Source organism: Hypanus sabinus, chromosome 1 (genome assembly GCF_030144855.1).
Source record: "Hypanus sabinus isolate sHypSab1 chromosome 1, sHypSab1.hap1, whole genome shotgun sequence".
Classification (NCBI taxonomy): Eukaryota; Metazoa; Chordata; class Chondrichthyes; order Myliobatiformes; family Dasyatidae; genus Hypanus; species Hypanus sabinus.
In genome coordinates this window covers 24439963-24462529 of record NC_082706.1, presented here as the reverse complement: position 1 = coordinate 24462529, position 22567 = coordinate 24439963, and the positions used below count along the sequence as shown (strand labels likewise).

Here is a 22567-nt window from a genome sequence, read left to right as displayed (position 1 = left end):
CATGGTAAATGCAACTTTTAAGGTAGTGTCGAACACACTCCTATTCCTACGTTGAACTTGCTCGACCCAATCTAGAGCAGACATGAAGCCAGATCTCCCAAGGTTTTTCAGAAAATTTGTACAGCACAGAACAGGCCTTTCAGCCCATCTAGTCCATGCTGTCCTTTTTTGGCCCAGCACCATAGTCCTCCATACCTTTCTCCTGTTAAATGCCACTTTTTGAACCTGCATTTACCACTTATGCTGGCCGCTCATTTCACACACGCATCCTCCTGTGTGAAGTAGTTGCCCCTCAGATTCCCTTCACCTTAAACCTATGAACTCTAGTTCTGATCTAACTTGACCTTAAGGGGGAAAGTCTGCATGCATTCACCCTATTTATAACCCTCAGCTCTGTGATCTCTCCTCATGCCAGGGAATGAAGTCCTGACCTATCTCATCTAACCTACATAACTAGCATACACATTATCTATAATGACCTAGTATTAAACCAAGGCCCAGCAGGAGTCCACAGTGTCTCGATTTTTGTACACAAGTTGTTAAAATGTCATAGATTGGTACAAAAATAATCAAGAAAGCTAATGCAGTCATTCAGACAAAAGATGAGGCAGATGTAATTATTACTGCAGTGTCTAACACTCACACTCCTATGTTGAACTTGCTCAACCCAACTTCAGAGTAGACACAGAGAAAAAGGGCCAAAGATTTTTTTCATAGACTTGTGGAGTACTCCCGCAAAGAAACAAGCTCTTTGGCCAATCTAGCCCATACCTGCCTACTCCCACCTACATCGACCTGCAGGTCTGGAGGTGAAAGGGTCCAAGGGCTCCCACACGAGCAAACAGGTGTCCCAGCACTGGGTGGAGAGTGGTTTCTGCGGACGCCAGTGTTCAGGGAGCAGATCCAACTGCTTGTGAATGGGGATGCTCCTGCAGTCCTGTGCTCGGAGATGGGCTGTGGTGCTGATACTACGGGATGCAGTGGCCATCCTTTGGAATGGTGGAGCAGACTAGATGGGCTGAATGGCCTAATTCTGCGCCCATGTCTAACGTGCCCACCAGACTGCAGCTGTTAGTTTTGACTTGCATCCCCCTGCAGAGGTGAGAATAGAACCACTTCTGTTACCACATGAGATGCCACTGGAGTAGACATCTGACGAAAGGACGGGAGCTCAGTGCCACAGCCATCAACAACCCACACCGCCAGGAACAAGGTCTCAAGTCACCTTTGGGGCCTGGTCTGACTACAAGCTGCCTTCAATGCACTTAACCCCAGGAGACGTGGTACTTTGGGGTATGAGGAGATTGGTGACATCTGAGTGTAGAGGAGAAGGAAAAGGTCTCAGGATCAGTCGCATGGTCCTCCATTACAGAGAAACAGGAACCCCACCAAAGATTTGAGGGGGAAAAAAAAAAGAGGCCATTAGGAATCTATAACGAGACACCATGTTGTACATAAGGTTTATCAGGCTATGAGAGGCACAGATAGAGTGGACAGGGAGAATCTGTTTCCCAGGGTAGAACTGTCTAATACCAGAGGGCACACATTGAAAGTGAGAGGGGGCAGGTTCAAGGGGGATGTGAGGGGCAAGTGTTTTACTCAGAGTGATGGATGCCCGGAATGCACTGCCAGATATGGTGGTATAGGAAAATACATTAGAGAATTAGGAGATATTTACATAGGCAGATGAATGTGCGGAAGATGGAGGAAGATGGACATTGTGTAGGTAGGAGGGATTAGTTTTTTGGGTGTTTTTGATTTACCCTTTTTTTTTTTAGGTGGTTTGGCACAACATAGTAGGCCGAAGGGCAGTTCCTGTTCCTGTGCAGTACTCTACATTCTAAATATTACTGTTTTAAAAACAAAACTAACATGGCAGATCTGAAATATTTTGGAAATACAGTTAGTTAGACAACAAGCTGCCACACAGGTCCGTTAACTCGCTCTGGTGATGTTACTCAAAGCAGCCGGGACAGTGGAAAGAAGTACTTGACAACGACTCAGTTTGACTTTACAGAAACAGAGCAAAGACTGGGGCGGCTGGAATTCTATTGATAATACATTAACTTTGAACATCATACAGACAGCACCAGAGGTCAGGATTGAACCTGCGTTACTGGAGTTGGAAGGCAGTGGCTGCTGCTTCACTGCGTCATCTACATGGCTATTGGTTGGTTCTAAAGCCATTACGTTGGGAGCCTCCAGCAAAAGAAACATTGTGGAACAATCTCTAACATTCACAGAACACCCTCTGCTTCTGTTACAGATGTGCTAGTTTATGGTTTTGCATTGACAAATACACTTCTGACCAAGTTACAATTACTCCAACACTACTGCGTCACGCCACTGTGTGACAAGGACAATCCAGAAGTGTGCATGGGAATTCAAAGATAATGTTCTGTCACGAACGCCACGGGGATGCTCGGTTGCAAAGTGGTATTGCGAATAAATGAGGATATTTCCTGTCTTAAATCCACACTCAGATTAAAAAGTACATCCGCATTTCAAACCCAGAATAAAAATGGTTAAATAAGTCTGTACTGCTGGTCTGTAGTCAAGCTCCCGTACGCAGCGCCCATCACAGAACACACTCTTGCTGGTGATGTAGACCACATCACTGATTAAAGTTAATCCTCTTAATTGGATGCCACTACTGTTAATGCCTGCCAGGGAGTTACAGACAATGCAACCTTTGGAGAGGCTCCCTTGCCTGCTGGATGTAGGCCACTCGCCATTTCCTTGCAGCGCTCAAAATCCAAACGTCTGGCGGACAAGCTTTCCAATGCATTTGGCAACCGACCTTGTTTGCTACCTCAGAAGGTAGTGAAAGTCTGTATTATCCTCAACACCTTCACGATTAGCAGCTTGGCTTTGAAAGAAGGGAACGGAGTCATGGTTGGTGGGCCGGAGATTCCAACCCTGTCAGCATTGGGGTGTGTTGGAAGTTCTCATCCCTGCCGGTGTAGGTCTTCGTTAGTGCTGCGCTTGCTCGATGCTGAAGCCGAGTGTTTGATAAATTTCCTTCAGAATTAGCAGCACTGTGTCCTCAGATTCCCTAGGGGACGAGAAACAGAGTTGGCAAACACAGGTAGTAAAACAATATAATTGTCGGGCAAACATTCAAAACACAAACTCAAAATGAAATACTGAGCATCAACGTGCAAAACGCGAACTCCAATTTCCTGCCTCATCTGTCCAGCTTTGTACTTTCAGCATTTTGTAATTCAAGTCCAAAGCCAGCTGGTAGAGTTGTGGCATCAGTACTGGACTTTGAGGCGAGTGGTTCCAATCCGGCCGGCTCCTCGGACAAGCTAGAACTCGGCCTCATTGAAATAAAAGACAAAAATTCTAAAGAAACTGCAAAGTTGCCAGCCAAAGCGCCACAAAGGTGAGGAGAGAAGGGACGATTCAGATCCAAGCTGCCCAGATGTTCTGGATTCAAGGGGCCTTTCTGCCGAATCCTGTCCCAATGGTTTTCCAGATATCAATGACTGATTGATCAGCCTTGTCGCACATACACTGAAGCACAGTGTGTCGCTCGAGTCCACCGCCATCACACACTGAAGATGGGCTGGGAGCACCTCCCCCAGTGTCGCCATGTTTCCCAGAGCCAACAACACATGCCCGAAGCTCACTAACCCTAACCCGTACGTCTTTGGAACGTAGGAGGAATATGGACCGCTCGGAGGAACTCAGTCACGTGGAGAACATGCAAACTCTTTAGAAACAGTGGGGCAGGGGGAATTGAACCCCGATAGCCAGCACTGTACAGTGTTACTGCTGTGCTGCCATGCTGCCCACAATGTGCCCGGATAAGTCTCAAATGAACCTACTACTCACCGTGCGACACCTCCAAGAGTATCACACCCATGTCGTGGTTTGGGGGCTTGCGTGCCTCAGCGACCTGGAGAGCTACGCTGGCTGGAGTCAGGGCCTTGCGCTTTGGCTCTTGGTAGGGTCACCCATGCCAAACAGGTCAAAGGGTGGAGGCCAGACTTAGAGAGGTCCACCGGTCCTCCAGATTCAGGGCTGATAACCCTGACTGGTCAAACAAAAACTGTGACGGAAACAGCAAATGAAGAATCCTTCTACATCTGAGTGGGACGGTATTCCTGGGCCCCCACCCGGGACTTGCATGACTGACAGTAGTGAAAAACGAGAGGAAGCTACTGACATGATGAAGGAAGCCCTGAACTCCGCTGGGGAAGGAGGACCTTTATTGCTGCCCTAAACAGCAGTGGTGTGACATCCTAAACATCACAAGGCACTGAAATGTCACCCGTCCAAAATCCTTTGAGGTCATGGATATGACAGCCCCTTAGCTCACCAACGTGCTGACAATCGTGTGCCCATTAGCCATAATTCTACACCAGCCAATTAACTCCAGATTCCACCAATCACCTCCACACTACAAGCAACATGCAACTTCACGAAAGCACCAAACCAGCAGTCATTGAAACGGGGCTGTTGGTGGCGTCTTTCTGCCCTCCCTTACCCACAGCACCAGCACTCCCTTCGTCCCCTTACCAGTAACAGAGGTGGCTCTGGAGAGCGAAGAGGTACTCGTTGAAGCTTTCGATGGGCTTCTCCTGAAGCACATAATCAATACGCCGTCCGCCATTCAACATCCCGATCCTGACTTCCTTCTCCTCCTCCTCCTGCAGGGAGCCGCTCCCGTCCGCTTCAGACCCGGCTTAGGAAGTAACCACAGGCGCAGATTAGAATGGCGAGGGGCAACAGGGCACACAGAGGGCACGGTTGGGAGGGAGGGGGCAGAAGATGCCAAGGGAAAGGAGCAGCAGTGCCCGGCTCAGTCACGGGCTGTGGGTAACTGTGTGGCCCTAGTATCCTCTGGAGCAGCATAGGACAAAGGCCAGGAGGGCGCAGAAACACGCAGAGTGAGGGGGTGGGGAGGCGGCTGAGGAAAGGTGGCATTACGGAGGGTTGCAGATGCTCTGTGGAGGGGGGGGGGGCACACAGTACTATTGCTTGCTGAGGCTGTCAGGCGACACGGGCATTGCCTGGCAAAGTGCAGCCAATCGAGCAGGGCACAGAGGGTAGGGAGCACTCTCCCAACTCCTGCCTGTGACATTCAGAGCAGGGGCCTCTCACCCCGAAGCCCTTTCTGAGCACCGGGCACAAACCCAGATCAAGAACAGTGGGACTTGTCCCGCTGGGCAGGGGGTTATTATTATTTGCTTGGTGACTCCATTCTCTCAGGAATGGCTGTGATTTTAACAGGATTTCACCGGAGGCAACCTTGCTCGGTCTAAATGCCTTCCTGCTTCTCCCTCCTACCTCCGGCTGGGGCTAATGTTTCCCGATGGATAACCCCTCTGGGAACAGAGGCAGGGTTTGGAACCGTGACACACAGAGGGGGGAGCCGCGGGGGAAGGTCCCACCTTCACTCTCGGCGACGGGCGACTCGATGGCCGCGGCGGTTGTGTCGGGCAGCAGCTGGGGCAGGGGCGACTGGAGCCGGGTGAATGACTGCCAGGCGTTCCGTAGGGAGCAGAAGAGGCCGTGCTTCAGGTCTGAGCCCATCCGCGTCAGGCTGTCCTTCAGTTCTGTTGGCACACAGAGGAAGCACAGCAGAACAACATTCAGCAACGCACCAGTTCTGGGATTGGGAGGCTGCCTTTCAGCCCTTCAGATCTACTTTCCCATCACTGGGTATGGAGGTTCCAATGCACAGAATCATTACAGGTTGCAGTAGCCAGCTCCACCATGGGCACAACAGTCCCTTAAGAGGAGGGCATCTTCAAAAATGTGGAGTCTCTGGCACCATTAAGGACCCTCACAACCCAGGACATGCTCTCTTCTCATTGTCACAAATGGGGTGGAGGTACAGGAGCCTGAAGATGCACACTCAATGTTTTCCGAACACCACCTTCCCCTCGGCCATCAGATTTCTGAACGATCTATGTACATTACCCTGCTATTCCTTGTTTCGCACAAGTGCAATGCAGTGAATTTAAAAAAAGTCTTGCACCACACATGCCACTAAACACGTTTCACGACGTATGTCAATGATAAGAAATCTGATTCTGATTGCCCATACTTGCCCAGTGACCACACCTCTCAATTCTCTTTTCCTGACACAAACATACTCAGTGAAGATACGCAGAGAGCAGGAAGGTGAGGAAACTTAAGCTTTTCCTGTTGTTCCAAGATTTTGTCACTCGTCCGTGACTCTCAGTGCAGAGGAAGCAATCCATTTAACCTTCCTCCAAATCCTCTACATCATAAAGGGTTCATTCCTCATCGTCCCAAACTCTAATCACCTCACTCGATCCCTCCTCAGGATAAAACCCTCAATCCAATTAATCCATGCAAGCTAAACACCAGACCACAGCAGCTGACACTGCATGCCAGTGGGATCTCACCAAGACTCCGTACAACTGGAGTGGGACTTCCTTCCTTTTCTACTGGGACTCCTTCACAATAAAGGATCACAAACCCCTGACAGAGCAGACCCTGGGCACTGTCCGAGGGAGTGAAGTGAATTAGAAAGTAGTTCTGTCGAGTCAGAGCATGAACTCAGGCTGTTCGGCCCAAGTCACCCATGCAAGCCAGAACGTCTATCCAAGCTGGTCCAATTTGCCTGGGGTTGGCTCATATCTGGCGCTTCTGGGGCCCTGCTCTTTGTGATTCTTATAAAGTAACTTGGATGATGAACTGGAGGGGTAGGCTAGCAGATGCCACGACGTTGGAGGTGGTGTGGATAGTGTAGAAGGTTGTGGTAGGTACAACGGGTTATAGATAGGTTGCAAACTTGGGCCAAGAAGCGGCAGATGGAGTTTAGTCTAGAAAAGAGTGAAGTGGTACACTCTGGAAGATCAAATCTGAAGGTGGAGTACAAGGTTAACAGTGGGTTTCTTAATGGTGTGGAGGAATAGGGGATCTTGGGGTGCAAGACAACAAATCCTTCAGAATTTCTACACAGGTTGATAGGGTGGCCAAGGGGACATACAGAGCCTTCATTAGTTGGGAGATTGAGCTCAAAAGCTGCAAAGTAATGGTTAGACTACACATGCAGTTCTATGTTCAATTCTGGTCGCCTCGTTAAGGGAAGGATGTGGAAAATTCAGAGAGGGTGCAGAGATTTACCAGGCTGTTGCTTAGGTTAGAGAACACATCCTGTAAGGATACGGCTTTTCACTTTGCAGTGATGGAGGATGAGGGGCAACTTGATAAAGGTGTACAAGATGATTGGTAGAGCGGCAGGCCAGCACTTTTTCCTGCCCAGGGAAGCAATGGCAGAGGACATCTATTTAAGGTGAATGCTGGGAAGTTTAGTGGGGATGTCAGAGTTAGGCTGTTTTATTTATTTTTTAAAAAAGGGCGCAGAGTAGTGGATGCCTGGTGTGCACTGCAGAGTGTGGTGGTATAATAGGGACATAAAAGACCTACAGAAAGGCACAAAGACACAAGAAAAAAAGAGGGTTCTGGACTGTGTAGGAGAGGAGGAGGAGACTAATCATGGAGTAGGTTTATACAGATCAGTACATTGTACTGAAGGATCTGTAGTGTACTGTAATGTTCTATGTTCAACATCCCTTTAAACCAGGGCTTCCCATCCTGGGGTCCATCACCCCTTGGTTAATGGTAGGGGCCCACGTCATAAAAAAGGTTGTGAACCCCTGCTTTAAACCTTTCCTATCCATGTACCAGCCCAATTGTCTTGTAAACACTGCAATTACATGCACCTCTATGGCTTTTCCGGAAGCTCCCTCCACAGAACCATGCAAACACGAGGAATTCTGCAGATGCTGGAAATTCAAGCAACACACACAAAACGCTGGTGGAACGCAGCAGGCCAGGCAGCATCTATAGGGAGAAGCACTGTTGACGTCTCGGCCCAAAACGTCGACAGCACTTCTCCCTATAGATGCTACCTGACCTGCTGCGTTCCACCAGCATTTGTGTGTGTGTTGTCCACATAACCATTACCGTTTTGAGTGAAAAGCTCGCCCCTCAGCTCACTTTTTAAATATTTCTGCTTTCACCTTAGGTGTATGCCCTCTCGTTTAGACTCCTCTGCCCTGGGAAAAAGACTGCAGCCATCCACCTCATCCATGGCCCTCATGATTTTATAGAGTTCTGAAAGGGTCAGAAAGATTCCTCAGCCTCAGACTGGAAGACAAACCCAGCTATGGTCATTCTCTCCTTGCAACTCAGAACCAGATTTAGTATCACTGGCATCGGTCATAAATTTGTTGTTTCACAGCAGTACTTTGTAATACACAATAATTGTAGAAAAACCATAAATTACATTAAGTAGCATACATATAAAAAAGTGCAAAAGGGTGAAAAATAGCGAGATAGTGTTCATTATCCATTCAGGAATCTGATGGCAGAGGGGAAGCTGTTCCTAAAACGTTTATTGTTTGCCTTCAGGCACCAGCGCTCCCTCTGTAACGGTAGCAATGAGGAGAGGGCACGTCCTGTGTGATGGGGGTCCGTAATGATGGACATCTTCAAAAGGCGACGTCTCCTGCGGTTAGTGCCCATGATGGAGCGGCCTGAGCTTACCACCTTCTGCAACTCTTTCTGATCCTGTGCAGTGGCCCCTCAGTACCAGGCGATGATCCAACTATAGTTTGGAATGCTCTCCATGGCACGTTTTTCAAAATCTGAGAGTCTATGACGACATGCCAATTCTCCTCAAACTCCGAATGAAATAGCCACCTTTGTAATTGTATCAATATGTTGAGCACAGGATAGATCCTCAGAAACATTGACACCCAAACTGCTCACCCTTTCCACTGCTAATCCCTCGAGAGGACTGACGCGCGTTCCCTCGATTTCCCCTTCCTGAAGCCCACAAGGAGGACCTCAAGACCCCCAGTTCCATCTTTATGAATCTTTTCTGCACTCCTCCTAATCTATCTCAAGAATCTGGAAGGCAAATCTTCACTTTTGCCCGCACAGAAATACCTGTTGACTGACAAGCAGTCATTTTCTTTTGAAAAATTACAGTCAATTTCATGCAACAACCCTTTCTCCCTGGTTTGTTGCTTCAGTGGCCAATGCTGCCCCGGCAAGCCACGTGGCCAGTGACTGGCAGATTGACAGTACCACTGGGTTGGGACGATCCTTATTTAATGCAAGATTTATTTTAATTTATTTTATTTATTTTTTTTTTTTACAGAGCCTTTCACAATGTCATTGGCAGAATGCTCTAGGACTTCCCAGACATGAAAGTAACCCTGGTATGTAGGACGTGGAGAGGATGTTTCCAATCGTGGGGGAGTCTCGGACCAGAAGGCACAGATTCAGAATAGGATGTGCTTTTAGAACAGAGGTGAGGAGGAATTTCTTTAGCTAGAGGGTAGTGAATCTGGAATTCATTGCCACAGATGGCTGTGGAGTATATTTAAAACGGAAGTTGAAAGTTTCTTTATTAATCAACGTATCAAAGGTTACGGGGAGAAGGCAGTAGAATGGGATCGAGAGGGATAATAAATCAGCCATGATGGAATAGTACAGTAGACTTGATGGGCTGAATGGCCTAATTCTGCCCTAATGTCTGATGGTAGTCACCAGTTGGAAATTGAGACTGGATGGGAAGACTCAAGTACGATAGGTCACATTCAGGTTTCAAATTTATTTATCACAAGAATATTGAAATATACAGTGACATGGGTCACTTGTGTTAACAACCAACTCACCCAAGGCAGCCTACAAGAGCTGCCACACATCCTGGCACCAACACTGCATGCCCACAATGCTTGGCATAACATCAAAACAAGGCCCATTCCTCCCTCTCACCCACAGGACCTTAAGCATGGGACAGAACTCCAGCCTGTACCCGGTCCCGCTACAATACACCTGTACGATGGGGTTTCTGCAGCAAGGGAAACCGGGCTCCACCTCAATGTTGAGCGGAAGCACAGCGTTCTCCAGCTAAACGTGGCCAGTAAGTAGTCACTGGGGAAAACGTGGGCAAACGTGTGTTCACCAACGGGAGTGTTGCTGGGACCTGATCACACTACGGGTGCCTTACCCAGGTGCATCCTCTTCCTGCCCTTGTGATGGGGGATCAGCATGGGCTCCAGGTCCACATCCGGGACGATCATGGGCTCGAGCCTGTATGCAACGGGGTCAAACTACAGAGGGCAAAAAGAAAAACATTTACCATCACTGGAGAAACTCAGACTTTCCTCAGACAGACAGACATACTTTATTGATCCCAAGGGAAATTGGGTTTCATTACAGTCGCACCAACCAAGGATAGTGTAGAAATATAGCAATATAAAACCATAAATATTAAATAATAAGTAAATTATTCCAAGTGGAAATAAGTCCAGGGTCGGCTTATTGGCTCAGGGAGTCTGACACTCCGAGGGAGGAGTTGTAAAGTTTGATGGCCACAGGCAGGAATGACTTCCTATGACGCTCAGTGTTACATCTCGGTGGAATGAGTCTCTGGCTGAATGTACTCCTGTGCCTAACCAGTACATTGTGGAGTGGATGGGAGTCATTGTCCAAGATGGCATGCAACTTGGACAGCATCTTCTTTTCAGACACCACCGTCAGAGAGTCCAGTTCCACCCCCACATCATCACTGGCCTTACGAATGAGTTTGTTGATTCTGTTGGTGTCTGCTACCCTCAGCCTGCTGCCCCAGCACACATCAGCAAACATGATAGCACTGATCACCACAGACTCGTAGACCAATTCCCTTTCCAAACCCAACACATTAAGGAAGAAGGAACGAATCAGAAGAGACATCTCTGGTGAGCCTGGCTGGTTACACAGTGCAATTCGCACACCACAGAAACAGGGTGGTGGTCCACCCTCTGCACCAGCCTTCAAGAGCTCACCAACATTCATCCCGCTCTCTAGCTAACTAGCCTCTCCCAGATTCTATCACCCATCCACAAGAGGGGCAACTTACGGCTACCAATCTGTATGTGGCATGATTGGATGTGGGAAGAAACCCATGCAGTCATCGGGGGAACGTGTAAACTCTACACAGACAGGACCTGAGGTCAGGATTGGACACTGGTCTCGGGTGCTGTGAGAAAGCCACTTTGCTAGTTGTGCCAATGTCTAGTAGGGCAAATCATCAACCAATCCCACAGCTCCTCTGTCGGTTTCACGCACACCTCTCATCAATATGGCTTCATCAGCAGCAATTCACCATGGCAACCCTGGTCTCATCTTACCAGAGATAATCCCTTTGTCCTGTCCATTGCACCCTCCAACTCAGAACTCAACTACTTCCTCTTCTTCTCAGATTTACAGAAGACCCTTCCATGTGAAATAACCGTTTCTCTCGATCCTCTGATGCTGTCCAATTGGAGGAGTGCTTCCGCCAACAGAAGACCCTTCCACATGAAATAACCGTTTCTCTCGATCCTCTGATGCTGCCCAATTGGAGGAGTGCTTCCGCCAACAGAAGACCCTTCCACATGAAATAACCGTTTCTCTCGATCCTCTGATGCTGTCCAATTGGAGGAGTGCTTCCGCCAACAGAAGACCCTTCCACATGAAATAACCGTTTCTCTCGATCCTCTGATGCTGCCCAATTGGAGGAGTGCTTCCGCCATTTTCAGTTTTGGTTTCCAATTTCTTTTGTTTTTAAATAAGAAGCTTCAAAAAGTTATGCTTGGATTTCCAGCATCTGCAGGTTTTCTCTTGTTTGGAACAAGTTATGATAGTAGTTTAACTATTAAAGAGACAACTTTCGAAATAAAAAATCAATGCCGGATTACTTTATACTCAGCTTATGTGAAAACATTATTCATACCACTCAAAGTCAAAGTCTCTATTAAACGAGCACACCAGGAATATCAAGGGTTTTTGCACAACTTTCTACTGTTACTTTTGCCAAGATGGTACCTACTGGGTGGTAGATGTTGAAGAACCTCTTGCACGTGGGGAACTTGTAGTTGGGATCAATTCTCTTCAGTCCTCGGACAGTGAGAAACATGCCGATGGGTGAGCCAAATGCAAAGAAGACCTCCGGCTCAAAATTCAGACGTGGATAATTTACCAGGACCTTGAGTGGGAATTAAAGAAAGAAATTTTTAATAAAATTACCATTTTCAAGGCTACAGGGAAATAGCTGGGGTGGAACAAGCGACTTGCTCGGGTAGAGATCTAGTGCAGATATGATGGGCTGAACCAAGAGCGAGGGGGGCAAAAGAGAACGGGCACAGCTCCAAGAGTTGGCAGGGAAGATGTTGTGACACTATTGATTGGAGAGTTAAACACCAGACTTGAAAAACTGGAGGCCGAGATGGGGAGTTAGTCCTTGCACAATGAAATTTGTAAATTTTCAAGCAATGAAATAGACTGAAGGAGAAATCAATCTGGTAAAACTGGTGCACTCCCTCTGTCACGTGTATTCTTGTCTTCCCTAGGTAGGGGGATCAAACCTGGTCACAAAATTCCAGATTCAGTCTGACCAGAGCTCTATGTAATTTCAGTAATACATCTTCACTTTTGGATCCAAACTGTCTAGAAATGAAAGACTAACATTTCTTTTGTCTGGTTACTTGTTTGTTCTATTGCTACATTAACTTCAGAGTGTTCACAATTCTCCAGACACTAGTACCTTTCAATCAGCTATTCCACAGTAGACGGTCTGTACCTGCTTCTCACTCATGCCTCCTCAATGCAAACCAACAGGGAGTTGAATTCTGGGCTTCAATAAATAACAAGCAACTTCCTACCTCACCACACTGGTCAGCAGCTACGGGCAGTTACTCAGCAGCTCAGATGCACCTTTCCTCTTGCTCCACATTTCACTGCCCATTTCCTTTCAGCTTCGGTTTGCATCCCTCACCTGTCATTTCATTTTCTCTGGCATCACCCTATTGTACACCCCCTTCATTATTCAGTAGCCTCCCAATCCCACCCTCTGAAAGTGACCAAACACTTTAACTTCTTCAAAGGAAAAGTAGATTTGAACATCAGGATCATTGCCAGCAGATGCAAGAGGGGCAATGTCTGAGCAATGATTTTTCTCTTTCCAAAGTTTTCACTGCAGAGGCTATAAACTCGGCCAGCTCCATCACAGATATCTTCAATGGGCACAGCCTCAGGGCAACGGCTTCCATTATCAAGGACCCTCATCATCCAGGACACGCTCTCTCATTAAGAGATATCATTAAGATGATGATGCAGGAGCCCGAAGAGAAACACAATGTTTTAGCAACAACTTCTTCCCCTCCGCTATCAGATTTCTGTGTGGATCACAAACACCATCTTGCTTCTTGCGTTACTAATTTTATTTATTTCTTATTGTAACTTATAGAATTATCCTGTATCACTGTACTACTGCCACAAAGCCACAAATTTCATGACACGTCAGTGATAATAAACCTGATTCTGCCTGAGTGACTAATCATGTTCAGTTTTTCCATTTCAGAGTTCCAGCGATATTTAGCTTTAACTTTTAGTGAGAAGTGTTCAGTGATACAATGGGGACAATGTGTCAACTGGTACAAGACACTGACGTCTGGGGGAGTGGAGGTTACGGCACTTGGTCTGGCGGGGGTGGCAAGAGTCTCCCCACCAGATTCAGCACTAGAAACTTCTCAGTCCATCACTCCAGAGGTCAATGCAGAATAACAATACAGCCCAAATCAATGAATATTTAAGACACACAATGGAGACATGAGGCCCATGGAATTCCTGCTGATTGAAAGCTTGTTATTAGCAATTAATTACCTTAACAGCATAGAGCAAGGGATTAAAAAAAAGTTACTGACTGGAAACATTCAGCAACTTTGACCTAAAGTGGGAACTATTCTCTCCACAGTCGCTACTCAACCCAGCGTGTTTCCAGCATCTTCTGTTTCAGTTTTCCAGATTCTAGAATTTATTATTATTATTTTCAAGATAAATATTGCTTATGAATAGCTCCACACTGAGCAGAGAATGAATTACACTGGCCAATTAAAATGCATAATCCAGTTCGAAGGTGACAAGAAATGCACCACGTGGATTGGCAGTTCATTTGGCTGGAGGTTGCCATGGCCATCACAGATATGGACAGAGCTATATTCACCAAACATCTATCAAATCCAAATAACTGTGCTTGAAATGGGACAAAATTCAAGGAGTTGTTATCGCAGCAAGCGTGGTTGTCGGGATCAGTCCAAAGCAGATAGCAATCTCTCTTATTGATGAGTCCCATGCGCCATTATTTGCAGAAGCCACAGTAACAAAACAATCGGAAAGAGGTGAAATGCCATCGGTCATTGGAAGAGCGTTAGGCTACAGTTGGTCAACGATCGGAACAATTTTAATGGAGCATGTGAAAGGCCCTGCCCTGATGAAAGCTACAATTATTACTAAGCAACGCAGTGTTTAGTTATTGAAATACATATGTTTCTTAAGTGTTTTATATGCATAGAAAGGTAAAATATGTAATATGTATTATGTACTATATACCTATACTGACGCTAAATAATACTGGATGTACCTGTTCCGACTTCAAATCCGACTTAAAGACAGACTCAGGAATGGAACTCATTCATAACCCGGGAACTGCCTGTACTTCTAAGTCATTTCTAGATTACGTATAATACCTAATACAATGTAAATGCTATGTAAATAGTTGTTATACTGTATTGTTTAGGGAATAATGACAAGAAAAAAGTCTGTACATGCTCAAGCAACGAGTGCTGGAGAGAGAACTTCCGGGTTTTCCCGATCCGCCGTTGGTTGAATCCGCGCATGTGGAATCTGCGGATAAGGAGGGCCGACTGTATACTTATTATCTTTGCAGTTAAACAATTTATGCCTGCTTGTATTTTATACAACTTCCTATATGTATGCAACTGTTTAATACTTTACCTAGTGGTCACAGAATGTATATGCAGTTCAGTGTCCCCTAGTGGTTATAATTCTGGCAGCTTCTCTGATGTCACGTTGTTGGAATGGGGGCTATGCGGTTGGTTAAATTATCTACAGATCTGAATGGAACGTCTCTGATCAATGGAGTTTAAGGGCAGAGCACACGGGCTTGCCATCTTTATTCTATTTTTTTCCCTTCATTCTTAGATCCCTGCCTCTGTTGCTAATTCTCTGTTTTATTAGTGCTTTATAAAACAGTCATGAAGCAACAAATGTGATGCCTCGTTCTTGACTCCAGAAAGAACCCTGGGTCGAAAACATCAGAATCCACCAGAACACCACCTCTGTACCAACCAACGCAGCACTTGCCAATGTTTGGTATCAGTGCTCACAGAGCTTCTAAAGAACTGAAACAAGATCACCAGCTACAGGGTCTTTTGTTTAAAAAAAACACTGCATCCACCTTTGCGCAGACAAAATCCTTTATTTGGATTTACTCTGCAGCAGACCCACCCACATATATATACTTCCGCTACAGCCTATAAACTCAACCAAGCCAGGACTGGTGTTTGCTGGCATTTGCACAGGGTGCCTGCCTCATGACTCACCTGACCGATGCCAACGTCAAACTGCTCGTAGTTCACAGAGGTGAGGCTGCTGGTGGACAGGGGTCTCTGCGACTGCTCGCCGGCCCCCTCCTCCTCTGAGGGCAGGCTGACTTTCCCCGGGATGCCTCTCACCTCCGGCTCAACGTTCGGCTCTTCCCTGTGCTCCTGCCAAGGAGAGAGCGACACACTAACAACAAGACCACTGAGGAAACAGAACCACTTGACGAAAGAAAAACAGAGTCTGGGCCTCTCACGTGAACCCAAATCCCCTCTTCCCCTGTACTTTGTAAACCACAGATTCAGAATATTCTACACTTGAGACCCATGCCATTCCCCTCTGGATGGTTTAGCAGTTTGTGTTTTGTCTCGTGGACTACTGAGCACCTCCAGAGCACAAAATTCATTCCTCCCAACCACTGCTGTCCCAGAGATTCAGTACAACACACTGCCAGTGAGCACGACCTACCTGGGCGTGGGCCAACTTCTTTGCCAAACTGAGGATCTTCTTCCTTGGTCCCAGAGGTATCCCCAAGTCCTTCAGTTCATCATCCGAACACAGAGCCTGGTGTGGGAAGAAAAGTGAAGCATTTGTATATGACCTCTACCTCACTGTGCTCAAGGCAGAGGCGAGCTGCCTTCTTGCTCACAGTAGCCCGCTGGTGATGTTGCTCCCAAACTGCTGTTGGGGAGGAGGATTCCAGCACAAGACATAGGAGCAGAATTAGGCCATTCAGCCCATCGAGTCTGCTCCACTTTTCCACCATGGCCGATTCACTTCTCCTGTATGGATTCCTCGTAACCTTTGATACCTTTACTATCCATAAACATGTAAGCCTCTGCTACAAATATATCCAATAACCTTGCCTCCACATGCACTTGTGTGGCAATGAATTCCACTGATTCTGACTAAAGAAATTCCTCTTCCCCTCAGTTCTAAACAGACGTCCTACTACTTTGAGGCTGCACACTCTAAACCCAGATGCATCCAACACCCCCCCCACCCCCCATGACAGGGGACATCCTCTTCCCATCCACTATCTAGGCCTTTCAATATTCGATAGGTTTCAATGAGGACTCCCTCATTCTTCGGAACTCCTGCAAGTACAGGTCCAGAGCCATCAAATAATCCTCACGTTAACTCTTTCATTCCCAGGATCGTTCTCACAAACCTCTCCTGGACCCTCTCCAATGTCAGCAGATCTTTTCTCGAACGAGGGCCCCCAAAGCTGCTCAGAATATTCCAAGTGCCATTGGACAAACGCCAGATAAAGCCTTAGCCGCAACTGATACATTTCCAAGCCAGGACTTGGAGTGCGACTTGGAGGGGAAGCAGCAGGTGAATGCGAGTGCCAGGACCCGTCCTCCTCGGATAGCAAAGGCGAGGTCCAAGTCAACTGAGGGAGTGACCACAAGGTATCTCTGCCGATGGTGTACACAGCAGGCATGTGGGCCAGAGGGGTAAGGGCTGGATTCGCAGGGTGGTGGAGGGACACTTTGTTCTTGCTCCTGACTTGTGCTTTACAGGGAACGGCTCCACAAACAAAACTCCTCTCTATTGATACTATGGATTTACATAAGAAATAGGAACAGGAGTTGGCCATCGAGCCTACTCCGCCATTAAATAAGGCCACAGCTGATCTGCACGAGGACTCAGCTCCACCCACCTGCCTTTTCCCTATAGTCCCCAATTCCCCTGCTGTGCAAAAATTTATCCACTGTACCTTAAATACTTTTAATGAGATCATATCTACTGCTTCCCTGGACAGAGAATTCCACAGATTCACTGATCTCTGGGAGAAACAGTTTCTCGTCTCCATCCACCAAGTTTTGAGACCACGTTCCCTAATTCTAATCTCACTTATCAATGGAAACAACTTTCCTGCCCATCTTATCTACCCCTTTTCATAACTTTTTAATGTTTCTAAAAGAAAGCTTCTCATTCCTCTCAAGTCCAATGAGTTTTTTTGATCCCAACAAGTTTCAAATCACTTTGCACTTCCACCAAGTCTAAGCAACTTACACCAGAGTTTAGTCAAACTTCCGGGGGAAGAGATGAGGACATTTCCAACTGGGTGTCAAAGTTCGAAGTAAATTTATTATCAAAGTACATTTATGTCACTATATACAACCCTGAGATTCAATAGATACATAGGAAAATAACCATATAGAACCAATGAAAGACTGCAACAACTTGGGCATTCTACTAGTGTAAGGACAACAAACTGTGCAAATACAAAAATAAATTAATAATAAATAAATTAGCATTAAATATCAATATCATGAGACAAGGAGTCCTAGAAAGTGAGCCAGTAGGTTGTAGGAACATTACAATGATGGGGGCAAGTGAAGTTTTTTTGGGTGAGGAGCCGATTCCTGTACTGCTCTAACACTCACAGAGACGGTCTCCAAAAAGAAACAGCGCGAACCAAAACTCATTGTACTTGGCCTGAAGGAGTTCCATCACTTCCTTTCTGTCAAAGAGGCATCTCCGTCTTTCTGCAGGGAAGATCCACGCACATCCGCCTCTCGCTGGGTTTGAAGATACTCCAGCAAAGTTGCAGAGCAGCCGACATACAACCCTCCCAACACCAGAGCTCAAGCCTAGTCACGGCCCTCCTCAGGCTGTTGGCTTTGGTGCGGTGCCATTGATAAAGGAGTTAGCAGGTGGAAGAAAATGTCATGGCTGTATGAGAAAACCCTTAACCCACTGAAGGACGGGACTGGACAACATTTCCCAGAGCTTCTGGAAACAAGGTATGGAAAAGGCAAACATCAGGCCAGCTAGAGAGTGTATCTGGTAATGGAAGAGGCCCACACAAAGAAGTCCATGAGATCAGGATCATAATGTTTGTCCTTGCAAGAAAGGAACACAATCTAGCTGGGTTGTTCTGGATCCTACAGGATTGAGATAGCACGTGGTGAATTGTGTCTCAATAGCGCTTTGTCAACAAGGCTGAGACCAGCTGATGGAATTATTCCCCACCGTCAATAGTGACTCAAGAATTAAGGACCTTCACAATCTCTTCTCATTACTACCATCAGAGAGGTAGAACAGCCTGAAGACGTACACCCCATGTTTTAGGAACAGCTTTTTCCCCTCCGTCATCAGATTTCTGAACAGCCCATGAACGCAACCTCCCTGTTCCTCTCTTGCACTATTTATTTTATATTGTCATTTACAGTAAATTGTTTTATGACTTGCACTGAACTGCTGCCCCAAAACAAAGTTCACAATAATAAACACGATCCTAATCAGATTCTGAATTGCCTATCTATTACCCTGGTTTAAGACCATGCTCTATTTTATTAATACAGTTATGCCGTTGGGCATTTTATTTTCTGCAGATTTTCTCAAAATGCAGCAAGTGTTCCTTACATTATAATATCGAGTATTTCATTTTTGGCATTTAAAATAAAATAAAATCAGTGATTAAGTCAGGCTTGTTGAATTGGCCAATAGGATTTGTCTTGTTAACATTTTTTTTTGAGAAAGCACAGGAAAAACGGGGAGACATTTTTCAAAGGGACAGCATGGGATCAAAGGAGAAATGGAAACAGTCAACAAACATTGGAGAAGAACATGGTGAAATGTTGACAGAACCCATTTGGAAGGACAGATACTGATGCTGGGAAACCCTCATGCAGACAATGTTCTCAGGGAGAGTGTGCAGGTAACTTATAGTTAATTAGTTAGCACAGGACATTGAACAAGCTTCCCTTTGGATGTTGAATGAATATTTGTTTCCTGGGACAGGTTCTTCTGCACAAAAGTTTCAGTTCTGTGAGTAAACAAAGTGAATTAAACTGGATTGATACGCAACAATGAGCTCCAATGATTATGTGCATGATATAGACAATTATTTATACATTTGACAGGCTTTTACTTTAACTTTGTATATAAAGTACTATTGTTTTTTGTTATAGTTTAAAAATGTTTTGCCCATACATTTTCGATCTAAATTTATACTGGTGCGAGTTAAATTGTTTCCTGCTGAATGGTAAATTTGCATGAGTGTGTCAGTATTCAGACGAGTTTTCTTTAGCAGAAACACTCAAACTTTTATGGTTGCATATACCCGAAATGATATTTACCCTAGACGTTGTTTATTTAATGGAAACTACCTCTTTCAACGTTATTCCCATGCATTGTTGGGTTCTGTTGCCATTAGGTTGAATTCAGAGCAACAGCTAAGTCATTACGAACCTACGGTGAGATGGTTACAGGGTTTCCAGTGAACTGGGTCCAGGGATTAAGTGGTTTAGGGACTGACGTTAACGTCTGAGAGCACTTCCAATGAGTTTCCAAGAGGAGCATTTTACAACACTCTTGTTGCAAGGAGCATCCATTAAAGATCCTCACCACCCCGGGCCAGGCTCTTTCCTCACTGCTGCCACCAGGTCGAAGGAACAAGTGCCTCAGGACTCACACCTCTAGGTTCAAGAACAGTTACTACCCCTAGACCAGCAGGCTCTTGAACAAAAAGGGATACCTACGCTCATTTATGTACTCTGAACTTTGAAACCTTCACTGATCCGGGGGTTCAATTAGTGAATGCTCCGAAATGTCCGACAGTCTCCACTATGACAAAGGACGGACTTTACCTGTCAAACATTTCACAAAGGGGAAGGCGTGACCAGAAGTGTTATATCTATCAAATGAGGAAAATTAGGAGGTGGGACTTGAACACAGTTCTTACCAAGGAGTCAAAGTCCAATCTTTCCTTCTCCAAGACACTCTGGAATTCAGACAACCCGTGCATTTTCAGGGCTTCCTCCAAGCTCCGCGGGTCCTGTTGCGCCCAACGAAAAGAGAAAACGTTATTTCTGTGCGAGCTCTTGGTGAAGCTGCTTGATGCAAACATCGTCCAATGATATCGGGGCACTGGGACTTGGTGATGAATGCGATCATGCGATTCTCCACAGCGCTAGCTCAACCCCACAAGGTTTACCTGTGGCTGCATGGAGAGGGTGACATCAGGTGTGGTCCTGGCACAAGGGGCATTCCTCTCACCTCTGGGTCAAAAAAACAGTGGGTTAAAATTCCACTCCACAGAGACCTGGGCAAAGGACCAGGTACACTCTCCTGGGAGCTGCCTTACAAAAGAGTTGCAAAAGACTTCTTTCAATGCACAGGAAGAGCCAGTGGATGCCAGGCTGTATTTTGGGTAGAAGGGGCTCTCTACCCCATGTCCTGGCCAATATTTACCTCTTACTTCACACTGCCAAATCCAATAGCCTGATGTTCAGCACACTAATTGCGAGAGTGAGCTTGCCAGCTGTGTGAACTGCCTCTGGCAATTCATACTTTACAATGACAAATACACCATAATGGGTGCTTCGGTGGTCGAAAGGCACCTGGAATTATCTCAGAAGAGACAACAGGCATTAGAAAAATGCAAGCCTGCCTTTGTTTCCCCACTGTCGATCTGTCTTAAAACCAACAGTCAGCGATGCATGGGGTGACAGCGGAAACTCGAACAAAAGAGAAAAATTAAGACTCTGGCTTGGACCAGTTGTTCAAATATTGGCAAACAAATTGTTGGTGCATCCCTGAAGCCGTTGACTTCAGCATTTCAACGGGACACCAAAAGGAGGATTGCTTCATTAAACAGCAGAGTGTATCAGGACACATGAGTATACATCAGTAGGCAGAGGAAGATGGCAGACTCAATGGGCCAAATAGTCAGTGTGTCAGGAGAAATTCCAATTTTAGAGTGACAGTAAACCACAGCACAAAAAACCAGGCTATTTGGCCCATCTAGCCCATGCCGAACCATTTACACTGCCTACTCCCACTGACTTGCACTGGGACCATAGCCCTCCATACTTCTACCATTTATGTACCTATTCAACATTTAAGAGAAGTTTGGAATCAAGTTTGCATGCACCATTTGTACTGATAGCTTCCACACTCTCACCGCCCTCTGAAGAATATTCCCCTCATATTTTCCTTAAACATGTCACCTTTCATCCTTAACCCATGACCTTGAGTTGAATTCTCACCCAACCTCAGGGGAAGGAACCTGCTTACATTTACCCTAGCTATACCCCCAAAATTTTGTATATGTCTATCAAATCTCCTCTCAATCTTCTACGTTCTTAGGAATAAAGTCCTAATGTATTCAATCTTATAATTCAGGTCCTCCAGTCCTGGAAACATCCTTGTAAATTTTATAAAATTCAAACCTACAGTAAGAGGAGGCCCTCAGACCAGTTCCATTGCTATGATGTTCAAAGCTGTTCCGAGTCCCAAAGGCACTAACCCATCCACATTACAAATTAACCCCAATAACCACACAGTCCCAGTCTGATACAGATCTGCTTTGGAGTTTCCAACCTTCTCCTTGGTCAAGGTCCAAGTTTGGAGAAGTGGTGCAGCTGGTGGCCAATTACCACTAAGAAAGGTGTAATGACTTCTCTCTCCTGGATCACTGCTCGTTTTATCTAAGAATTGCCCATCAAGTAACCAGCCCATGTACAATCTGCTCATTGCTCTTTTACTGTGCTCCACAGGGACCTGAAGTGAGGTTGTGTTGAACTCCAACCCAGGAATACCAGGAAGTACCTTGGTGCAGGAATGGCAATTCCTCCTCAGAAGTGGTTGTCTTGGCGTAGGTGCTCTAGATTCAGCATCTAGCTGGTTTGTCAGTATATCAAAGAGGATCAGGGAACCTGCGGAGCAGAGGATACACTTAGGACGGAAAGGCTTCCTTGTTTAGACATTGTGTTACCAGCAAGCTTTCTAGCAGCATCTATGGAAAAGAATAAACAGTTGATGCTTCCAGTTGAGACCCTTCACCAGTCCTGATGAAGGGTCTCGGCCCAAAACGGCGTCTGCTTACTCTTTTCCACAGATGCTGCCTGGCCTCCCGAGTTCCTCCAGTATTTTGTGTGTGGCTTGGATTTGCAGCCTCTGCAGACTTTCTCGTTTGTGTCTGGCCAGTGTAACGTCCTGGCACAGGTTTCACTGTTAATGTTGTAGGGCATTTCAGAAACAGTGTTTGGGTCAAGGTTAGAGATAACCGGTGCTTTGGAATGCGAGCAGTCCAGTCAGGGTTTTGTTTTGTGTGAGCTTTGGGTCCTCGATCGGTGGCAGATGGAGAGAGAGAAGGTGCTGGAAGGATTCGAACTGGTGTGAACTG

At 46.2% G+C, this 22567-nt stretch overlaps 1 protein-coding gene across 2 annotated transcripts in view; it reads right to left on the bottom strand.

The window, feature by feature from the left end:
- Positions 1-2032: 2032 nt before the first annotated feature.
- LOC132391969 (phospholipase DDHD2-like) overlaps positions 2033-22567 on the bottom strand; it is a 45880-nt gene continuing 25345 nt past the window's right edge. For both annotated transcript variants that reach the window (XM_059965808.1, XM_059965819.1), the window contains 9 exons: positions 21991-22097; positions 20123-20215; positions 15892-15987; positions 15426-15590; positions 11855-12010; positions 10010-10112; positions 5403-5567; positions 4528-4693; positions 2033-3055 (listed from right to left, as the gene is read on the bottom strand). In XM_059965808.1, the coding sequence (XP_059821791.1) occupies positions 2974-3055; positions 4528-4693; positions 5403-5567; positions 10010-10112; positions 11855-12010; positions 15426-15590; positions 15892-15987; positions 20123-20215; positions 21991-22097 (1133 nt within the window). In that variant the 3' untranslated portion in view covers positions 2033-2973. The remainder of the gene's footprint in view (positions 3056-4527; positions 4694-5402; positions 5568-10009; positions 10113-11854; positions 12011-15425; positions 15591-15891; positions 15988-20122; positions 20216-21990; positions 22098-22567) is intronic.